Source organism: Macrotis lagotis, chromosome 1, assembly GCF_037893015.1.
Source record: "Macrotis lagotis isolate mMagLag1 chromosome 1, bilby.v1.9.chrom.fasta, whole genome shotgun sequence".
NCBI classification, from domain to species: domain Eukaryota; kingdom Metazoa; phylum Chordata; class Mammalia; order Peramelemorphia; family Peramelidae; genus Macrotis; species Macrotis lagotis.
The window spans coordinates 360,099,943-360,116,995 of record NC_133658.1 but is presented as its reverse complement, the minus strand read 5'-3'; the positions used below and the strand labels follow the sequence as shown (position 1 = coordinate 360,116,995).

Below are 17,053 nucleotides of genomic sequence, written 5' to 3'. Positions count from 1 at the left end.
CTGCGCCTCGGTCCGGCTTTTCCGGCTCGGCCTCGGCGGCGACCTCAGGCCGGCCCTCCGGGCGCTTCAGTTTCCGGGCCTGCTGCGGAGGCCCAGCCTCGTCGCCCCCCGCGCCCCTCGCGCCCGCCCCGTCCCCCTGCGCCCCCCGCTTGACTCGGGAGAATCCCCAGGGGGCGCTACCGCCCCGCCCCCGAAGCCCCCGCCCCTCCCAGGCCGGCCCCGCCCCCGGGCCTGAGGCGGAGCCGCGCCGCGCCGAGCCGCGCCGAGCCGCTGGGCTGGGGCCGGAGCGGCGCCGTCTGCCCGCGGCCGCCCGGGGGCAGGGGCACGGAGCGAGGCGGGGCGCGGAGGGCGGAGCCGCCGCCGCCGCGGGCCCGCCGATTCGTCGCCCGCCTGGGCTCCATGGACCTGTCGCCGGGCCGGGCCGGGGGTGTTGCGGGGGAAGCGGGCCGCCCCGGCGCGCCCTCCCCACCCTGACCGACGGGGCGGGGGAATGGGCCGGCAGCCGCCGAGCTGAGAAGCGGCCGCCAGCCCGCCGCCGACCCAGGCTCCGAGCCGCTAGTGGGCCCCCGGGCCCTCCGACTGGTCCCGGCCTGCCCGCGGCGCGGCCTCCCCGCGCGCTCCCTCCGGCCCGAGCCCGGCCTCGGCCCCGTCCCAAGTCCCCGGAGCATGGCCGGCCGCCGCAGGGGGGCCCGGTCCTGGTCCCGCAGGCCGGGCCTGGTCCTCCTGGCCGTGCTGCCCTGGTGCCTGTGCGCGGCCGGGGCGGACATCGCGAGCCAGGAGTACTACACGGCCCTCATCAACGTGACCGTGCACGAGCCGGGCCGCGGCGGCCCCTGGACCTTCCGCATCGACCGCGGCCGCTACGGCCTCGACTCCCCCAAGGTGGAGGTCAGGGGCCAGGTCCTGGCTCCCCTGCCGCTGCACGGAGGTAAATGGGGCGAAGGCCGGTCCCCCCCCCCCCCCCCCGCGCCCGGTACAGGTGCTTGGCAGGCAGGGGCCCGGTCTCGGCGCCCCATCGCGGCTCGGGCTTGCAGGTGGGCTCGGGCAGGCAGCCCCGGCCGGGTGCACGGCCCGGCCCAGAGCCCCCGGGGCGCCCTAGAGGACTGCCAGGCCCTCTCGCTCGGCCGCCCGGACTCGGGCCGAGACAGCTCCGCGCGGACTTCGGAGCCCCGAGTTCGGGTGCCGAGGTCCGCTGGGCAGCGGCCGCGTGACCTTGGGCAGGTGGCCGCCCCTCCTCGGGGCGGCCCTTGTGGGCCTGGGGGAGCGCGCCCTTTCCCTTCCCGGCCGCGGCGGTTGAGGATTGTGTAAATCTGCAGTGTTTGCACGGAATCAGAGTTAGGGCTCCGTTACAGCTCCGTGGCGGCTCCCGGAGCGAGGGCTGCCCGGACCGCGAGGGAGGGTCTGCCCGGACCGCGAGGGAGGGTCTGCCCGGACCGCGAGGGACGGCTGCCCGGACCGCGAGGGAGGGCTGCCTGCGTGCGGGCAGGGGCCGGGAAGACAAAGGAGAGAGCAGGAAAACTGGCCTGATGGATGGGCTCTTAACCACAATTTAGACGCAGCAGGTCTGAAAGAAGGGGCTTAATGCTCTGCTAAATTGGACCGTGACGTTTAGCCATTTCTTCCCTCCTATTCTTTATAAACGCTTAAGGGGTGGGTGGTAGTTGACATTTTCAGAATTGCTTTTGGCTCCTACAGATCTCTTAAAGATTCAGTTTGATGAAATAGAGAATTATCTGGCAGGAGCTCTTTAGCCTTGTCTTGTGATGCTATGCATGCCTTCCAACCCCCATCCTTGAAAGGTATTTTGAATAATTGCATTGTATGTAGTGCTATACTAGCCTTTAGCCTTATCCTGATATTTTACTGTCTTCCAGACTAGGTGAATAATCAGAATCATAGATCTATATAGATGAGGAAACTGAGGGAATAAAACAGGAAAAAGTTGAACATATTGTGTGAACCAAATATTAGAAATAGATTAAGAGAGTTTTTCTCAGAAAATTACGTTGCAAAGTATGGATTATGAAGTACACACCGATAAAAAGTAGTTACCTAACCTAATCCAACTTCTACTTCAAGTTACAGAAAAGTGTTTTTTTAAAAAAAAACATTTAATTTTCATTGTTTTAAAATAAAGTAGACAATCTAGGAGGCCTATCAATGGCTTTTATAATACTTAAAAATAGTAATATTGGTTTTTGGAGGAAATTACTCCATTGTTACTAACTATGGGAAGTTGATTTGTTCATTTGATTTGATGCCTAATAGACAACATTTCAGAAAGCATGTGAGGATTTTATTTTCACAGAATCACAGAAATACTTGGAATCTCAGAGATTTTCTAGTCCAAGTCCTCCTCAACTATCTTCTCTTACAGGATAAATAACTGTTGGGCCACTGCTGAAAGACTTAATAAAGGGAGCCCACTACCTTCTCAGGCAGCTTATTCCACTTTTGAAAGTTCCCATTCTCCAGAAGTTTTTCTTCACATCAAATCCAAAATTGCCTTTTTTGCTAGAAGTTTCAAGCATGGGGGGGGGGGGGGAGACATTTCTGTGGCAACTAACCATTCTCACCTGGCTCTTTATAGATTAATAGATGTGTGTGTGTGTGTGTGTGTGTGTGTGTGTGTAATACATCAGAGGTTATCTGTATAATTTTCCTGGCCTACTATGAGGAGATTGTATATTAAGGTTTTTTCAGAGTTTAACCCATAATATAATTGAAGTAAACTGAGTCCTGAGAACAGGATGCCTTTTAGATAAAGTTTTCAATTAGCAAATGAATTTCCTTGGCCACTTCCTCTTCCTTTCTGTCTTCAATATCCATTGTCATTGTGCTGCCCTTCTAGTATGCCTCCTTAGGTACAGTGTGCCCACAAATCACCTTCCTTATCTCTCCCAGTCAATTTAGTTCAATTCAGCTAACATTTATCAAGTGCCTACCAAATGCTGTGGACTAGGGGTACAAAAACACATTTATTTTATTGGATAAATACAACATGTACCTATATAATACAAGATTATTTTAGAAAGAATCACAACTGATGGCTCAGAAAAAGACTTTTTGGACAAAATGGCACCTGGGCCAAATCTTGATCAGAATTCTGAAAACTGAGGTAAGGAGGCAGTGCACAGAACTTATAAGATAGTAAGCATTTAATAAAAAATACCTTTTCATTTATTCTAGAGATAGACCATGGCTTGTTCAAATTCAGAGGCAGGAGAAGAAATGTCCAGTTTGGAATGTGTGAAGGGAGGAAGTTACATGAAATAATTCTGGAAAGGAGAAGTTGAAGCTAGATTTTGGAGAGCCTTAAATTCTGGAATGACTTGTTTTTATGTTCTGGTAGAGGCAACATTCAACCATTAAAGGATTTTGAGCAGAGATGTGATAGGATCAGACTTGTGATTTAAGAAGATTATTTGGACAGCTGTGTGAAAGATGGATTAGAGGCAGAGAGACATTGTATCATTACAAAAGTCCCAGTTGAGGGTACATGAAGACCTGGACTAGAGAGGCAGTCCAGTGAATAGAGAAAAGGGTAGGGGTAAGAGAAAAGTAATGGAGGGAAGATTACACAGAATTTGGTAGGTGATTGAATATGGGGAGTTAGGAAGAACAAAGAGTATCTCCAAGGTCACAACCAAGAAAAACGGTGGTGGTAATTTCAATTGAAATGAGAAAATTTGGAGGCATGTGGGATTTAGTGGGGAAGATGATGACTGAGTTCAATTTTGGAAACATCATTTGAGATGGGAACAGAACATAAAGGTAGAGATGCCCAATAGGTTAAGATTTGAGACTGGCATACAAGAGAGGGATTTAGAAGATATGAAATTGGGAGTCATCTGTATAGAAGTAATTGCTTCATGCTAGTGAATGGGAGAGGGGGGAAAGATGCCAAGACATAACCTTAGGGGTTACTCCTGTTATGGAATGGGAAGTAGATAATAATACAGTAAAAAAAAGAGATTTGCCAAGGGCCATCAAACAGGTTGAAGAACTAGAGGAAGAGCGGTGTGTTAGGGAATCCAAGAGAGAGGATATCCATAAGGCAGGTATTTTAGTATTAAAAACCAATGGGAGATCAAGAGACTGTCACATGTAGCTGTTAAAATATCTTTGGTAAGCAGATTGAATGGAGTGATGAAGCTGAAACCAGGTAATAGGTTATAAGAAGTGACTGAATGGTAAGAAGAAAAGAGTATGGACTTTCTGGGATTTTAACAGTGAAAGGGAAGAAGGTTCCAGAGGAGCAAGTTTATAGATGATAAAGGTCAAAATGGAGTGATTATCTTGACAAGAAGGGAGAGATGAGCTTACAATGAATGACTTTGATTTTTCAGTGAAGTGAAAGAAAAACTTTGTGGTTTTTTTTTTTAATGGAGAAGTGGGTGGCTAGGTGGTGAAGTAGACAGAGCACCACCCTGGAGTCAGGAGGACCTGAGTTCAAATTCAACCTCAGACACTTAATAATTACCTAGCTGTGTGGCCTTGGGCAAGCCACTTAACCCCCTTTGCCTTGCAGAAAAACCTAAAAAAGAAAAAAGAAAGAAAGTTATTTTACAGGCTAGTAAAATCTAAAATGTGGGGCCTGATACTGAGGATGATGAACTACAGAATGAATGTTGAGACCCTAAATATGAGGAACAGAATTTATCAGGTTTATTTCAGAGAACTATTTCTGTGAAGATGATCATGAGCCAGGTCCCAAACTTTTTTTCATTCTTTTTTTTTTAAGAAAGATTATTTGAGTTTTACAATTTCCCCCCCATTCTTGCTTCCCTCCCCTTACCCCCCACAGAAGGCATTCTGTTAGTCTTTACATTGGTTCCATGTTATACATTGATCTCAGTTGAATGTGATGACAGAGAAATCATATCCTTAAGGAAGAAAAATAAAGTATAAGAGATAGTAAAATTACATAATAAGATAACGGGTTTGTTTTTTCTTATTTGACAGTTAGTCTTTGGTCTTTGTTCAAAGTCCATAATTCTTTCTCTGGAAACAGATGGTATTCTCCATTGCAGATAGCCCAAGATTGTCCCTGGTTGTTGCACTGAAGGGATGAGCAAGTCCATCAAGGTTTGTCATCATCCCCATGTTGCTGTTAGGGTGTCAGGTCCCAAACTTTTTTTTAGGTTTTTGCAAGGCAATAGGGTTAAGTGGCTTGCCCAAGGCCACACAACTAGGTAATAATTAAGTGTCTGAGGTCAGATTTGAACTCAGGTACTCCTGACTACAGGGCTGGTGCTCTATCCACTGCACCACCTGGCCGCCCCTAGGTCCCAAACTTTTAAAGAAAGCCAATAGATGCAGCATCAGGAATCTTGACAGATTGATAGAGACCCTCAAAAAAAAAAAAATTACTGAGTGATAGCAACAGAGAAAGGAGTAAAACCACTCTTTCTGGGCCACTGTGTCCTGGCATGAGAGAACAAGAAGCTAGCACTGCAGATGGTGGTCAGGACTGAAATATCTTTCAGAGGAAGCCATTTCTACAAACTGATGGAAAGGTAAAGTTCTAGGATGAAGAGAATTTTAAGATAAAGGTGTTTCAAAGGAGAATAAGAACAAAGCAGGAATGGGAAGAGAAGGGTTAAGTTGGGCAAGGTAGAAGTAGAGATAGCAGGGAAATGATGTTTTTGCCTTGCCAGATGGGACTCTGAATCATGGGGATTAAGGGACCTAGATGTGGGAGTCTGCTAGCTATAGGACAATTGTTCAGTCATTTCAGTTGTGTCAGACTCTTTGTAACCCCGTTTGGGTTTTCTTGGCAAAGGTGTTGAATGGTTTGCCTTTTACTTCTCCAGCTTATTTTACAGGGTTAAGTGACCTGCCTAGGGTCACATGGCTAGTTAATATCAGAGACCGTGGTGATTTGGACTCGGGAGAAAACTCTTGCAGACTCCAGGCCTGGTACTCTTAGGATGCACTGATTTGGAGTGATGCTCGATTGGGGCAGCCACTTCATCCTTCTACACTTCTCCATTAGACTCCTTGGAACAGCATAGATGCCTGCTGGATGGGTGCAGAGGAGGGCAGGGATTGTCTGGGCAACCTGGGTTGGGCTGGAGGGAGAGGAGGCCAAGGAGGCTATTCCTCTCCAATAGTACCTAGCATTTCATGCTTCCTTGTCATCTGAAAAAGACACCAGAGCACTAGTTGGGAGCACTAGGAATAGTGCCTACTTCAGAATTAGGGTACCTACCTGCCAAAGGACTAAGGTCTGGATGGTGAGGAGGTTAGAGGAGCCACCACCTACACCCTATGGTAATAATACTAGGAGTCTTCCAGTGCCTGGGGTTAATGTATGCTAGGCCCTGTACTAAGTAAATGCTGGAGATACAAATGACAAAATGAACAATTGTCACTGGGGGAAGACTCATACAAAAGAAAGGAGTAGAGGGAAGACACCAGGGTTACCTGACCCAAGGGCATCTTGTAACTTAACTTCTTTGCAGATAGAAGGTCCAGGTTCTATCCTTTGTAAAGGGAAGCTTTAAGTGCAGTTCCATCTTTAGGTCTCCAATTTGGGGAGGGGGGAGAAGTCAGGGCTGGAAGGGAAGAGGCTGAGGGACTTGGGAAGATGTTGAGTGAATCCAGGGTTGAAGGAAACAATGATATGTTTTTAGTGATCAATTTATCCTTGTGGGTGGAATACAGAGGAAGCAAAGCTGCAGATGCAAAATAGAGTGACTCCAATCCAGTTTTAGGGTGTATGGTGGAAAAAAAGGATAGGTGTTGTAGCTGGAACTTTAATTCCCTTGATATATATACCCAATTTCAGTTTGTAAGATTTCCCCCCCTAATCCCCAATCTTAAAACCATGAGTGATTGAGGATTTGTTCTCTGATTCTAGTTTTATAAGAGGATACCAATTAATCCCAAGTAGTATATAGAGTTAAAAGGGGCCCTTCAGACAATTCAGCCCAACTTGTTCTACCTTTCCCGTCCACCTGTTTTACAGCTGAAGAAACAGAGACTCAGAAAGGTTGTGTTTTTCTTGGGGGGCAGGGTGTCACACAAGTAAGTAGTATAAGTAGGTATTAGCATATAGCAATAACCAGGATTCACAAAGTTTTCAGACTCTTAAATATCTTTCCCAATATACTGCCTCAATAAAATGGTGGATTCTAAAAATATAACTAAATGAACTGGAATAAATTCAACCAATGTAAGGAGAAGGCTATTTTGAATCAAAATTACAGGCAAATCAGCTTTCTTTGAATCTTTCGACAGGGGACAGCCATCCTAATTGACTCCTACTTTTCACACAACTTCTTTCTTTGATTCCTAACCCACAGAAAAAAGCTACGGTTTTTACCTTGGGGCCAGGGTGGAGTCTTTGGGGAGGGCAGACTAACCAGTTGACTCAGAAACTATTTGTAATTGTATTTCTAAAGCCGTGATCTTCCCTAAAATGTAGTAGTCTTTTACCTTGCTGTTTTGAAAACAAACATGATGACTAGATATCTCCTTAGCTATTAGCTCATAGCTAACAAAATTTGAAAGAAAAATATTTGTGTATTCAAGTGTTACTAACCTTAATTAGTAAGTTTTAATATTTGAGGTAGCCTGAAATTATTGTTGGATTTTCTGCCCTTCTTTGTTTGCTGAAAGAGAACCAATGATATCACAAAGGTGATGTTTTAACTTGCTTAGGAATTAGATTTAAGTGAGGCACATCTACTTCATCTCACTTTCTCCTTCAGAGTCATCAAAGTCAAACACTACAAAAAGTCAAGACAACTGGCTGTGGTCCTCCATGGATGACTTTGGCCTTTCTAAATGAAGTTTTTTCAGGTCACAGTTTGTCTGAAGCAATAACCATATTTGGCAATAACCAAAAAAGTGACTTTTGTGTTGTTCAATTGTGTATGGCTCTTTGTGACCCCATTGGTGGTGAGCTAGGGATTCTTAGGAGGCAATGAGACCCAGTCATCCTGAAAAAGTTAGGTTGGTTCCAGATTTTGAAGAACTCTGATGTCAAACCAAGGAATTTCTATTTTATCCTAAAGACAATGGGAAGTCACCAGAATTTCTTGAGCAAGGGAGTTTAATGATCAGAAATGTGCTTTAGAAATATCAGTTTGGCAATGGTGTGAGGTGTGGATTAGGAAATCAATCAGGAATCAGTTTGTCAATAAACATTAATCAAATGTACCAGGAACTGCTAAAGTAATGGGGATACAAATAGCCCCAGGGGCATGATAGAGAAATCCAAAGAGTACACATGTGAAGAGATAGCTGACCTTGGCACCTTCCTTAAATAGATGTGGTGGGAGGAGTTCTTCTGTTCCTCCCTCAAATCTGAGAAGAACCAGGGCCAGAGTATGGGTATTGATGAAGTGTGAGTACTAGAGTTGATGTGAACTTGTTGATAAATATTAAAGGGAACATAATTGTACAATTTAGAATCAATCAGTTGTTAGGGTTGAATGATACCTTTAGAGTATCTAGTTCAACACCTTTAATTTACATTTATTTTGGAATTGAGGACAAGGGATTCAAGGTGTTTTGTGCTTAATAGTCACTTAAAAAATATTTATTGAAGTGAATTGCCTCAAGTTACACAGCAATTAGTGGCAAGAGCAAAATTGGACCCCTTGTCACTCAAGTCCCAAATCAATGTTCTTTTGCCTACTCTTTAATAAAATCTTCTTTGGTGAATAGAATTGCAAATACCATCATGTATAAAATGAAGGAATAGATTTTCTTGGTTCCCTTTCAGTTCTAAAATTCTACGATTCTGGATATGGAGTTAGTGCACAGATATTAGGAACAACAGCTTTCTATGTAATTATCTTTTTCCCAAAGCCTATTTGTTTTCCTAAATTCCCTGTTGCAAAAGTAGCATTTTCTTTCCAGTAACCCAGGCTCATAACTTCAGTCCCCCTCAACTTTTATATCCTCCCTCATCCCTACCCTTTCCCCATCTAATCATTGGCTATCTCATTGGTTCAATTTTTAAGGGCAGCTAGGTGGCATAGTGGATAAAGCACAGGCCCTGGAGTCAGGAGTACCTGGGTTCAAATCTGGCCTCAGACACTTAATAATTACCTAGCTGTGTGGCCTTGGGCAAGCCACTTAACCCCATTTGCCTTGCAAAAACCTAAAAAAACAATTTTCACCACATCTCTTGTATCCATCAACTTTTCTCCATTCACATACCACCCTAGCTTAAAAGATCCTTGTTCTAATATAGATTTAATTGGTTACCTTATTTCAAATTTCTCCCTTCAGTATCTTCCTCACTCACAGCTTCCAAAGTCAGTGGTTTTTCTAAAGCATAGGTCTGAGTGTCACTCCTTTTCTCAAAAACAAAAATCTAGAGGCTTCCCATTGGTTTAAGGATAAAATACAGAGACCTCCCTTTAGATTTCATTATTCAAAGGAAACTGTTCTCTCCAAAATTACCAGTGTTCTCTTAATTGCCAGGTCCAGTAATTTTATCTCAATCTTTATCCATCTTGACCTCTCTGTAACCTTTGACATTGTTGATAATTCTCTTTTCCCTAATATCCTCTCCTCTCTAGATTTTCAGGACACTAGTCTCTCAGATTCTACTACCTTTCTGACCTCTCCTTCTCAGTCTTTGCTGGATCTTCCGGGTCATGCCTGCTAATTGTAGGTGTCCTACAGGACTCTGTCATGTGACCACTTTTCTTCCTTTACTTTTTCATTTGGTGATCTCAACAGCTCCTGAGATTTCAGTTTTCATCACTATACTAATAATTATCATATAACTAATTTTCATGTAATTATCAATTATCATATAACTGATAAATACTAATAATTATCATATAACAATTTTCATCTCTACACTAGTAATTATCATTTAAGTGAACCAACTCTAACCTCTCTACCTCTTTCCAGCCTCACTTTTCCAACTGCCTGTTAGTCATTTTACATGATATGCCCTCATAGGCATTTTAAACTCAACGGGTCCAAAACTGACTATATGCTTTCCCCAACTCTTCCAAACTTTCCCATTACCATTGATGGCACTGACATCATTCTAGAACTCCAGACTCAGCATCATATCATCCTCAGATCCTATCCATCTCTCACCCTTCTGTATCCAATCTGTTGCCGAGGCCTGTGGATTTCACCTTTGCAACATATCTCACAGTTCCCCACTCTTTGACACTGGCCACCATTCTGATGCAAGCACTCATCACCTCATTCTTGGACTATTGCAATTGTTTGTTGTATAGTCTGTCTGCCACAATTGTCTTTGTATGCCAGTCTATCCTTCATCAGCCAGAGTGTTTTATTTTTAAGTGTGGGGGTGACTGTGTCATCCCTTCACATCGCACCCTATTACCTCCAGGATTAAATATAAAATCTTCTGTTTGGCAAAGTCTTTTATTACCAGGGATTGATGTTGCCAATTTAAGATTGAGAAGCCTTGAATGGTTAAAGAATTCACACATAGCCCTGGGAGTTTAAAACCACTTAGGATTTATTGTACAAGTCTGCAAAGTGTATAGATTAAAATCTTTTCTCTTCCTGGAGACAGGAACAAGAACCTTTTAAACTGTTAGAAGGCAGGAGAATAACAAAGCTAGGTTTGTTTGAGAGAGAGAGATAGCCAGAAGAACTGACTGGGCTGAGACTTGGGCTAGTCTGTGCACCCCAAGGGGAATCTAAGCCAGGCTTTTATAGTCTTGCCCTCTCTCTGGGTACAGAAGTGTCTGGGGATAGTGGGCGGAACTGAAACCAGGTAAAAGACTGAAAGTTGGGGGGGTGGAAATGAGGAGACATTACAAATTTATATTTAACAGTGGAACAATAGAAGTCAACTTACATCACTGAAGCAGATAGCATTTTTCTAACTAGACAAAATTTAACAGTTAAGAGATTACAAAATGTTTCTAATTACAAATCTCCTATGTCCATAACTCCCTGCATCATATTCCTATGACTCCCTGTATCACTTTCACCTCCTCACCCCACCCCACCCCCCACACATATTTCTTCCCCATCATCCATGTTTCCTTAGATCCAGTGATGCTGACTCCCTTGTTCCACAAACAAGACATTCCATCTCTTGCTTGGCTCTAGGTCCCTCATGCCTAAAACTGTCTCATCTTTATCTCTGCCTCCTGGCTTCCCTGACTTATTTTAAGCTCCAGCAAAAAAAATCCCATCTTCTACAGAAAGTCTTGAAGGTCCCTCTTAATTCTAGTGTCTTTCCTCTTTTGATTACTTCTAATTTATCCTGGATATAGCTTGTTATTGCTTGTTGATTTTCTTTTTAGAATGGAGTACCTTGAGATGAGGTACTCTTTTGTCTTTTTTTGTATCCCTACCTCTTGGCCTTGTCATGTTGTAGGTATTTACTGAATGTTTATTAGCTGACTGATAAAGCTTCACAGTCTCTCCAGTCTTAACTTTTACATTCCCTTTCTTCAGACAAGCTTTTGTTCCAGCCAAACTGGCTTAATTACCATCACTGCAAAAAGTTAATACATCTTTTGTCTCTGTGACTTTATCCTCAGTGCCTGAAATGTGCTGCTCCCTCACTTTGACCTTGTAGAATCTTTTCTTTTCCTTCAAACTCTGTTCAAGTTCCATTTCTACATGAAGACTTTGCTGATCTCCAAGTAGACAGTAGCTTCCTCCCAAAAATTTACCTTCAGTTTATTTTGTATGTACTTAAATGTACATATGTATTGTCTCCCTTGATAGAATGTAAACTCCTTGAGGGCAAGTATTGTTTCAATTTTGTCTTTATATCCCCAGTGCTTAGCACAGACTATGGGCACATTATGAATATGATTAAGAAACACTTGCTGGTTTATTAGTTGATTCTGTGAAAACTTCAGTAATTTTGAAATTCTCTTTGTTCTCTTTTCAGTCATTCAAGAAGCATTTATTAGTGACCTATTTTGTACCAGGCACTGTGGTAGGTGAGGGAAGAGGTATAAAGTTTAGAGAAGACTTGCATCCTTAAACTTAAGAGTCTAGTAGGGGAATAAGACAAACTCAAATATGTAGTATATTGTATTCTCACTAAGGCAATTAGAGACATGCAGAACAAAGTGCAGCATTAGATCCCTTTTTAAAAAACTTTAATTATTTTCAGTCTAAAAAATATTTTCTCTTCTTCCCATCTCCCCTTCAATTGAAAAGAAAAACAAAGCCCTCTTAGTAAATATATATTATAAAAATAAAAATGATTCCCCTGTCATCTCTGACTAAAAATATCATTTAATGAACCTTGAATCACATTACCAATCAGAAGGTGAGTATGTTTCATCATTTGGAAATTGATCTTTATATTTGATCAGAATTGTTAAATCTCTTAAAGTTATTTATTTTTATACTGTACTATATAAATTTCTTACCTGATTTTATTTAACTTTGTATCAGTTCAAATAAACATTTCCAGAGATCTCCAAAACCTTACCTTTCATCATTTTTAATGGCATTGCATTTAGATATCATAATTTGTTCAGCAATTTCCTAGTTACTAGGTAGCTTCTTAGTTTCCAGTACTTTGCCTCTATAAAAAAAGATTACTAAAAGTTTTTTTCCACATGTGGTCCTTTTCCTCTGTCTTTGGTCTCTTTGAGGCATAAGCCTAGTAAGGGTATATAGCTTGTGTCAGAGGATATGCATGCTTTGGTATCTTTGAGAGCATAGCTCAAATTGCTTTCCAGAATGTCTATATTAATTCACTTGTTAATATATAGGGTCCTAAAGACCCTATGAGATTTGTCATCACACAATTTTCCTTGGGGTTTTTTTTGGCAACCAGTAAAAATGTAGAAAATCTATTGGCAAAAAAAAAAAACAAAGAAAGAAAAGAAAACCAATTGGCTATTGAAATACTTCTGAGAAAATGAGTGCCAAGTGGACTAGAGTGGAGTGGACAAATTTATTTTGCAATCATCAGAGCCAACCTCGAAATTCAGGACTAAAATTACTTTCTCAGCTTTCAAGGAAAGAAAACAAAAGATTTTCTAAACGTCAGCATGTTGCTATAGTACATTGTTTTCTAGTCTTAGGTTGAGACTCAATAGGATTATAAGTAGATCTATGTAAAGACTCTAAGAGAGATCTGAGCACATCTGGGCAGGGTATTTTCTGGCCTTCTATGTGACTAGGTCAAAGCTCTGTATGCCAACAAAGGCCTTTCTGCTGCACCTTCCTTTCTGTAATACATTTTTTTCCCTCTTCTCAGTTGTAAATAGGTTACAATGAATTTAAGAAACCTGAAGAGCTAGGGAGAGTCTCCACTGCTTAGGACAGAGAGTTTTTCTATTAGGGCTTTAGACTTATCTTTTGAAGTTAACATGTTGATAAAATCTGAATGTAAATAAAAAGGAAGATTGAAGTTCTGAAATTTCTTTTAGGACTGCAGAGTATAGTAGACACCATGTTGAAGTTGTTAGGTTTCATTGTGTCCTGATTCCTTAAGTTCAAGATCATAGAATTTGTTAAGTTTAATTTATGACTTTTTTTGTTTAACTTAATTTTTTTTAACAGAAATTTCTGCCCCCCCCAAACAAAAGCAAAACAAAACCCTTATAAAAAAATAAGTGTAGTACAGCTAGACTAATTCCCACATGGGCTGGGTCTTCACCCTGAGGTCATCACTTCTCTCAGAAGATTGGTAACACCTCTCATCAGAGGTCTTCTGAAATTGTGACAGGTCATTGCATTGATCCGAGTTCAAAAAGTTATCCTTCTCTCTGATCTCATCAGTGCCATTTCCACAACAAGGGACTTAGTTCTACTGGGACAGAAAAATCACTTTAAAAAAAAAAGGCTAGATCTGTCTACTTTTGCCTGGAAACACAGGAATAAGGGGTGAAATGCTTGTTTCCCAAATCTACTGCTATAAATCTGTCGGGATTATATATAGCTGGTAAAATACTCACATGACGCAATAATTTTTCCATGTGATTGTATAATTCTACACTGGTAAAAACATAAAGAGATAAACAATTCAGGCTCTAATGATCACTTTTACACAGTATTATATTTCCACTGTTGAGGAATAGTTATACATAATTAACCCCTGTTTATGCTTAATAATTTCTAATGTATTTTAATAGACCTGGCATAGAATTTTCATTTATCCTGATTAATATCTTCTCTTCTTGTATTAAACTATCATTCCAAAGCATTTTAAAATCACTTCTGCAATGTATATAAAATATCAATTATGATAGAAATTATTTTTGATTGTCTCTTCATGAAAAGTGATTTGTATTAGCCATCATTTAAAATCATTCTTAAGTTGCTTTTCATTATGTCATGGAGAATATCCAGCTGATATATTTGAGTTCTAAGCATGTGAAAAACAATCAAAATCCATTTGTGATGTACAGTACCAAAGTACAGATGACAGATGATAATGGACAGCTATTGATGCTGAAACCTGCTGACATGGTTCAGTTATCTATGGTCCTTGCAGTGTAGATTGAGATGTTCAGCACTGTAGGTGTACAGATGATATTTTAGCCTTCCCTTCTAGGTAAAACATTGAATAAGAAAGGGTAATGATTTGTTATAAGATCTTATTTCTCAAGTGCATTATAAAAACATTTTTAATGTTAATAAAGATACTAAGGAACTTCCTATATACTTTGTATTTGAAAATAAATAGATGTTTTTGAAATATATATCATTTTGGTATGAGTATGCTTTCATTTTGATAAAGAAATTTCCAGGGGAAATTATTTTTCTATCATATGCATTTATGTTTTCTGGCCATATCATAGAGTTGAGCTTAATTTTGAAATAAGCCTTTTCATATTTTCCTTTCTTTCCAAATTTGATATGTAAATTTCATTTCATTTACACACATTTATTAAATGCCTGCTATGTGCAAGATATTTTACTAGGCACTATGAATAAAAAAATTCAAAGTTCCTACCCTTAAGTTATTTAAATTTCATTAGGATGCTATGTATGGTGTTATGTATGTAGATAAGTAAATGTAAAGTCATTTGAGGAAGGTGAAAGCACCAAGGGGTGGGGAGGGGGGGTCCTCAAGGAAAATTTCTTGGAGTTGAGTCTTAGTAGATTATTTAAAGTAAAGATGAGAGATTGCATCCCAGGCATAGAAGAAAGCTTGTGTGAAATTCAGAGAGTTGGAGCTGGAAGGTCAAATAGAAGAGCAAGTTATCAATTTTGGCTGAATTGTAAAGTGTGTTGAAGGTGAGTAGTGTAAAATTAGTTTGGAAAAGAAGGGTGAAGCAAGATTGTGGAAGGCATATTTTTTTTAAAAATTTATGGGGGCGGCTAGGTGGCACAGTGGATAGAGCACCAGCCCTGGAGTCAGGAGTACCTGGGTTCAAATCCTGTCTCAGACGCTTAACAGTTACCTAGCTGTGTGGCCTTGGGCAAGACACTTAACCCATTTGCCGTTGCAAAAACCTAAAAAAAAATTATTTATGGCAGTGGAGTTAAGTGACTTGCCCAAGGTCATACAGCTGGGCAATTATTAAGCGTCTGAGACCAGATTTGAACCCAGGTACTCCTGACTTCAGGGCTGGTGCTCTATCCAGTGTGCCACCTAACTGCCTGGAAGGCCTCATTTGTTAGATTGAGGAGTTTGTATTTTAAGGTAAAGACAACAGTGAACCACTGAAGGATTTTGAGCAGAGAAATGACATTTAGATGAGGATTATTTTGCAAACTGGAGAACTGAATGAAGAAGGAAGAGGCCAGAAGATGAGACTAACAAGGTTATTAAGATAGTCTAGGTGAAAGATGAAAAGTACTTGAATGGGGAAGATCTAGGGTGGTGGCTATGTAAATAGGGAGAATGGTAGGGATAGGAGAGATTATTTAGAGGTAGAATTGGCAATAGATATGGTAGAAACAAGAGGGAAAATCTTCCAAAATAGGGGTTGCATTTGTACTTTTAGCATGTAGCATTTTAACTGGAGTTGATCCATCACTACCGTCTTTTTGGTATCTTAAGGTCTTGTGAAACAGTTTTTATCATTGTAAATAATTAGTAATATAAATCTGAGTATGTATTATTTGTAGCTTTTTTTTTTTTTTACTACCTAGAGTTTTATGGAGTTTGAAGTTGTCTTTTTTGGGGGGAGGAGGAATAGTTACTCAGATTCACATTTCAATATTGTTTTCTAATTGGGAGTTGGAATAATATTAAAATTTAACAATCTTTTATGTTTCCAAAAACTTGACATCCTTTTAAATGATGCCTCAGACCTATCCCAACATGTATAGTTGCAGGAGAAACTGGTGCTGCCAATAAAGATTGAGAGCTGTTGAAAGTGAAAGAATTCACGACCAGACCTAGAGTTGAAATAGTTCAGAATTTGTTTCACAAGACTGCAGAATTCACATATTAAAACCTGTTTACTGAAGAGATAGCAAGCATGCTTGTAAGCAGCTTGAGGACAGGATGAATAACAAAGTTTTAGCTGAAATTACCAGAGGGAAAAGTGAAAGTAAAAAACTGCCATAAGAGAATAGAGGCCATAGTTCTCCAACTTGTCTTCTAGCTTAGAGTGTGAAAGAAAGTGAAAAAGAGGAAAAAAGGAAGAAAAGGTCTTCTCTTCTGGGGGCCCTCATTTAAATGCATTTCCACAGTGGCTTAGATAAGGGTGGTGCTTGGGGAGTGGTTTAGCATCTGAATCCAGTTACTCTCTATTATGAATGCCACAGGTGCAGCCCTCCGAAGAGTGGCCAAGACAATACTCAATGGGCATAGGTATACCTACTAGTCTTTCCTGTCCCATAGGGTGTGACCTTAAAATCCAACATGAGTTATTTCCTATCTCCTCAATTATCATTATTATTATTATTATTATTATTATTGTTATTATTATTATAATATACTGAAAATGAAAATTCAGCCTCTACATCCAGGACCATCTCTAGTTGACCCAATCTATAACTTAGCATGGACCCAGATGACTCCAAAGGAAAGAGTGAGAATGGTGACTTTACACAGTTCTCCCTGACTTAAAATCGAATTTTCTTGTGAGGCATCACCTTCCTGATGCCATGGTTCTCTTCAAGAATGAAGGACAAACAAAAATACCACACTGAT

General features: G+C 41.2%; 1 protein-coding gene across 3 annotated transcripts in view; it reads left to right on the top strand.

The window, feature by feature from the left end:
• The first annotated feature begins 528 nt into the window (after window positions 1-528).
• The window catches only part of RNF130 (ring finger protein 130), a 131,133-nt gene continuing 114,608 nt past the window's right edge, over window positions 529-17,053 (top strand). For 2 of the 3 annotated variants that reach the window (XM_074212194.1, XM_074212192.1), the window contains exon 1: window positions 529-928. In XM_074212194.1, the coding sequence (XP_074068295.1) occupies window positions 667-928 (262 nt within the window). In that variant the 5' untranslated portion in view covers window positions 529-666. The remainder of the gene's footprint in view (window positions 929-17,053) is intronic. The other variant, XM_074212193.1, reaches the window with a different exon arrangement.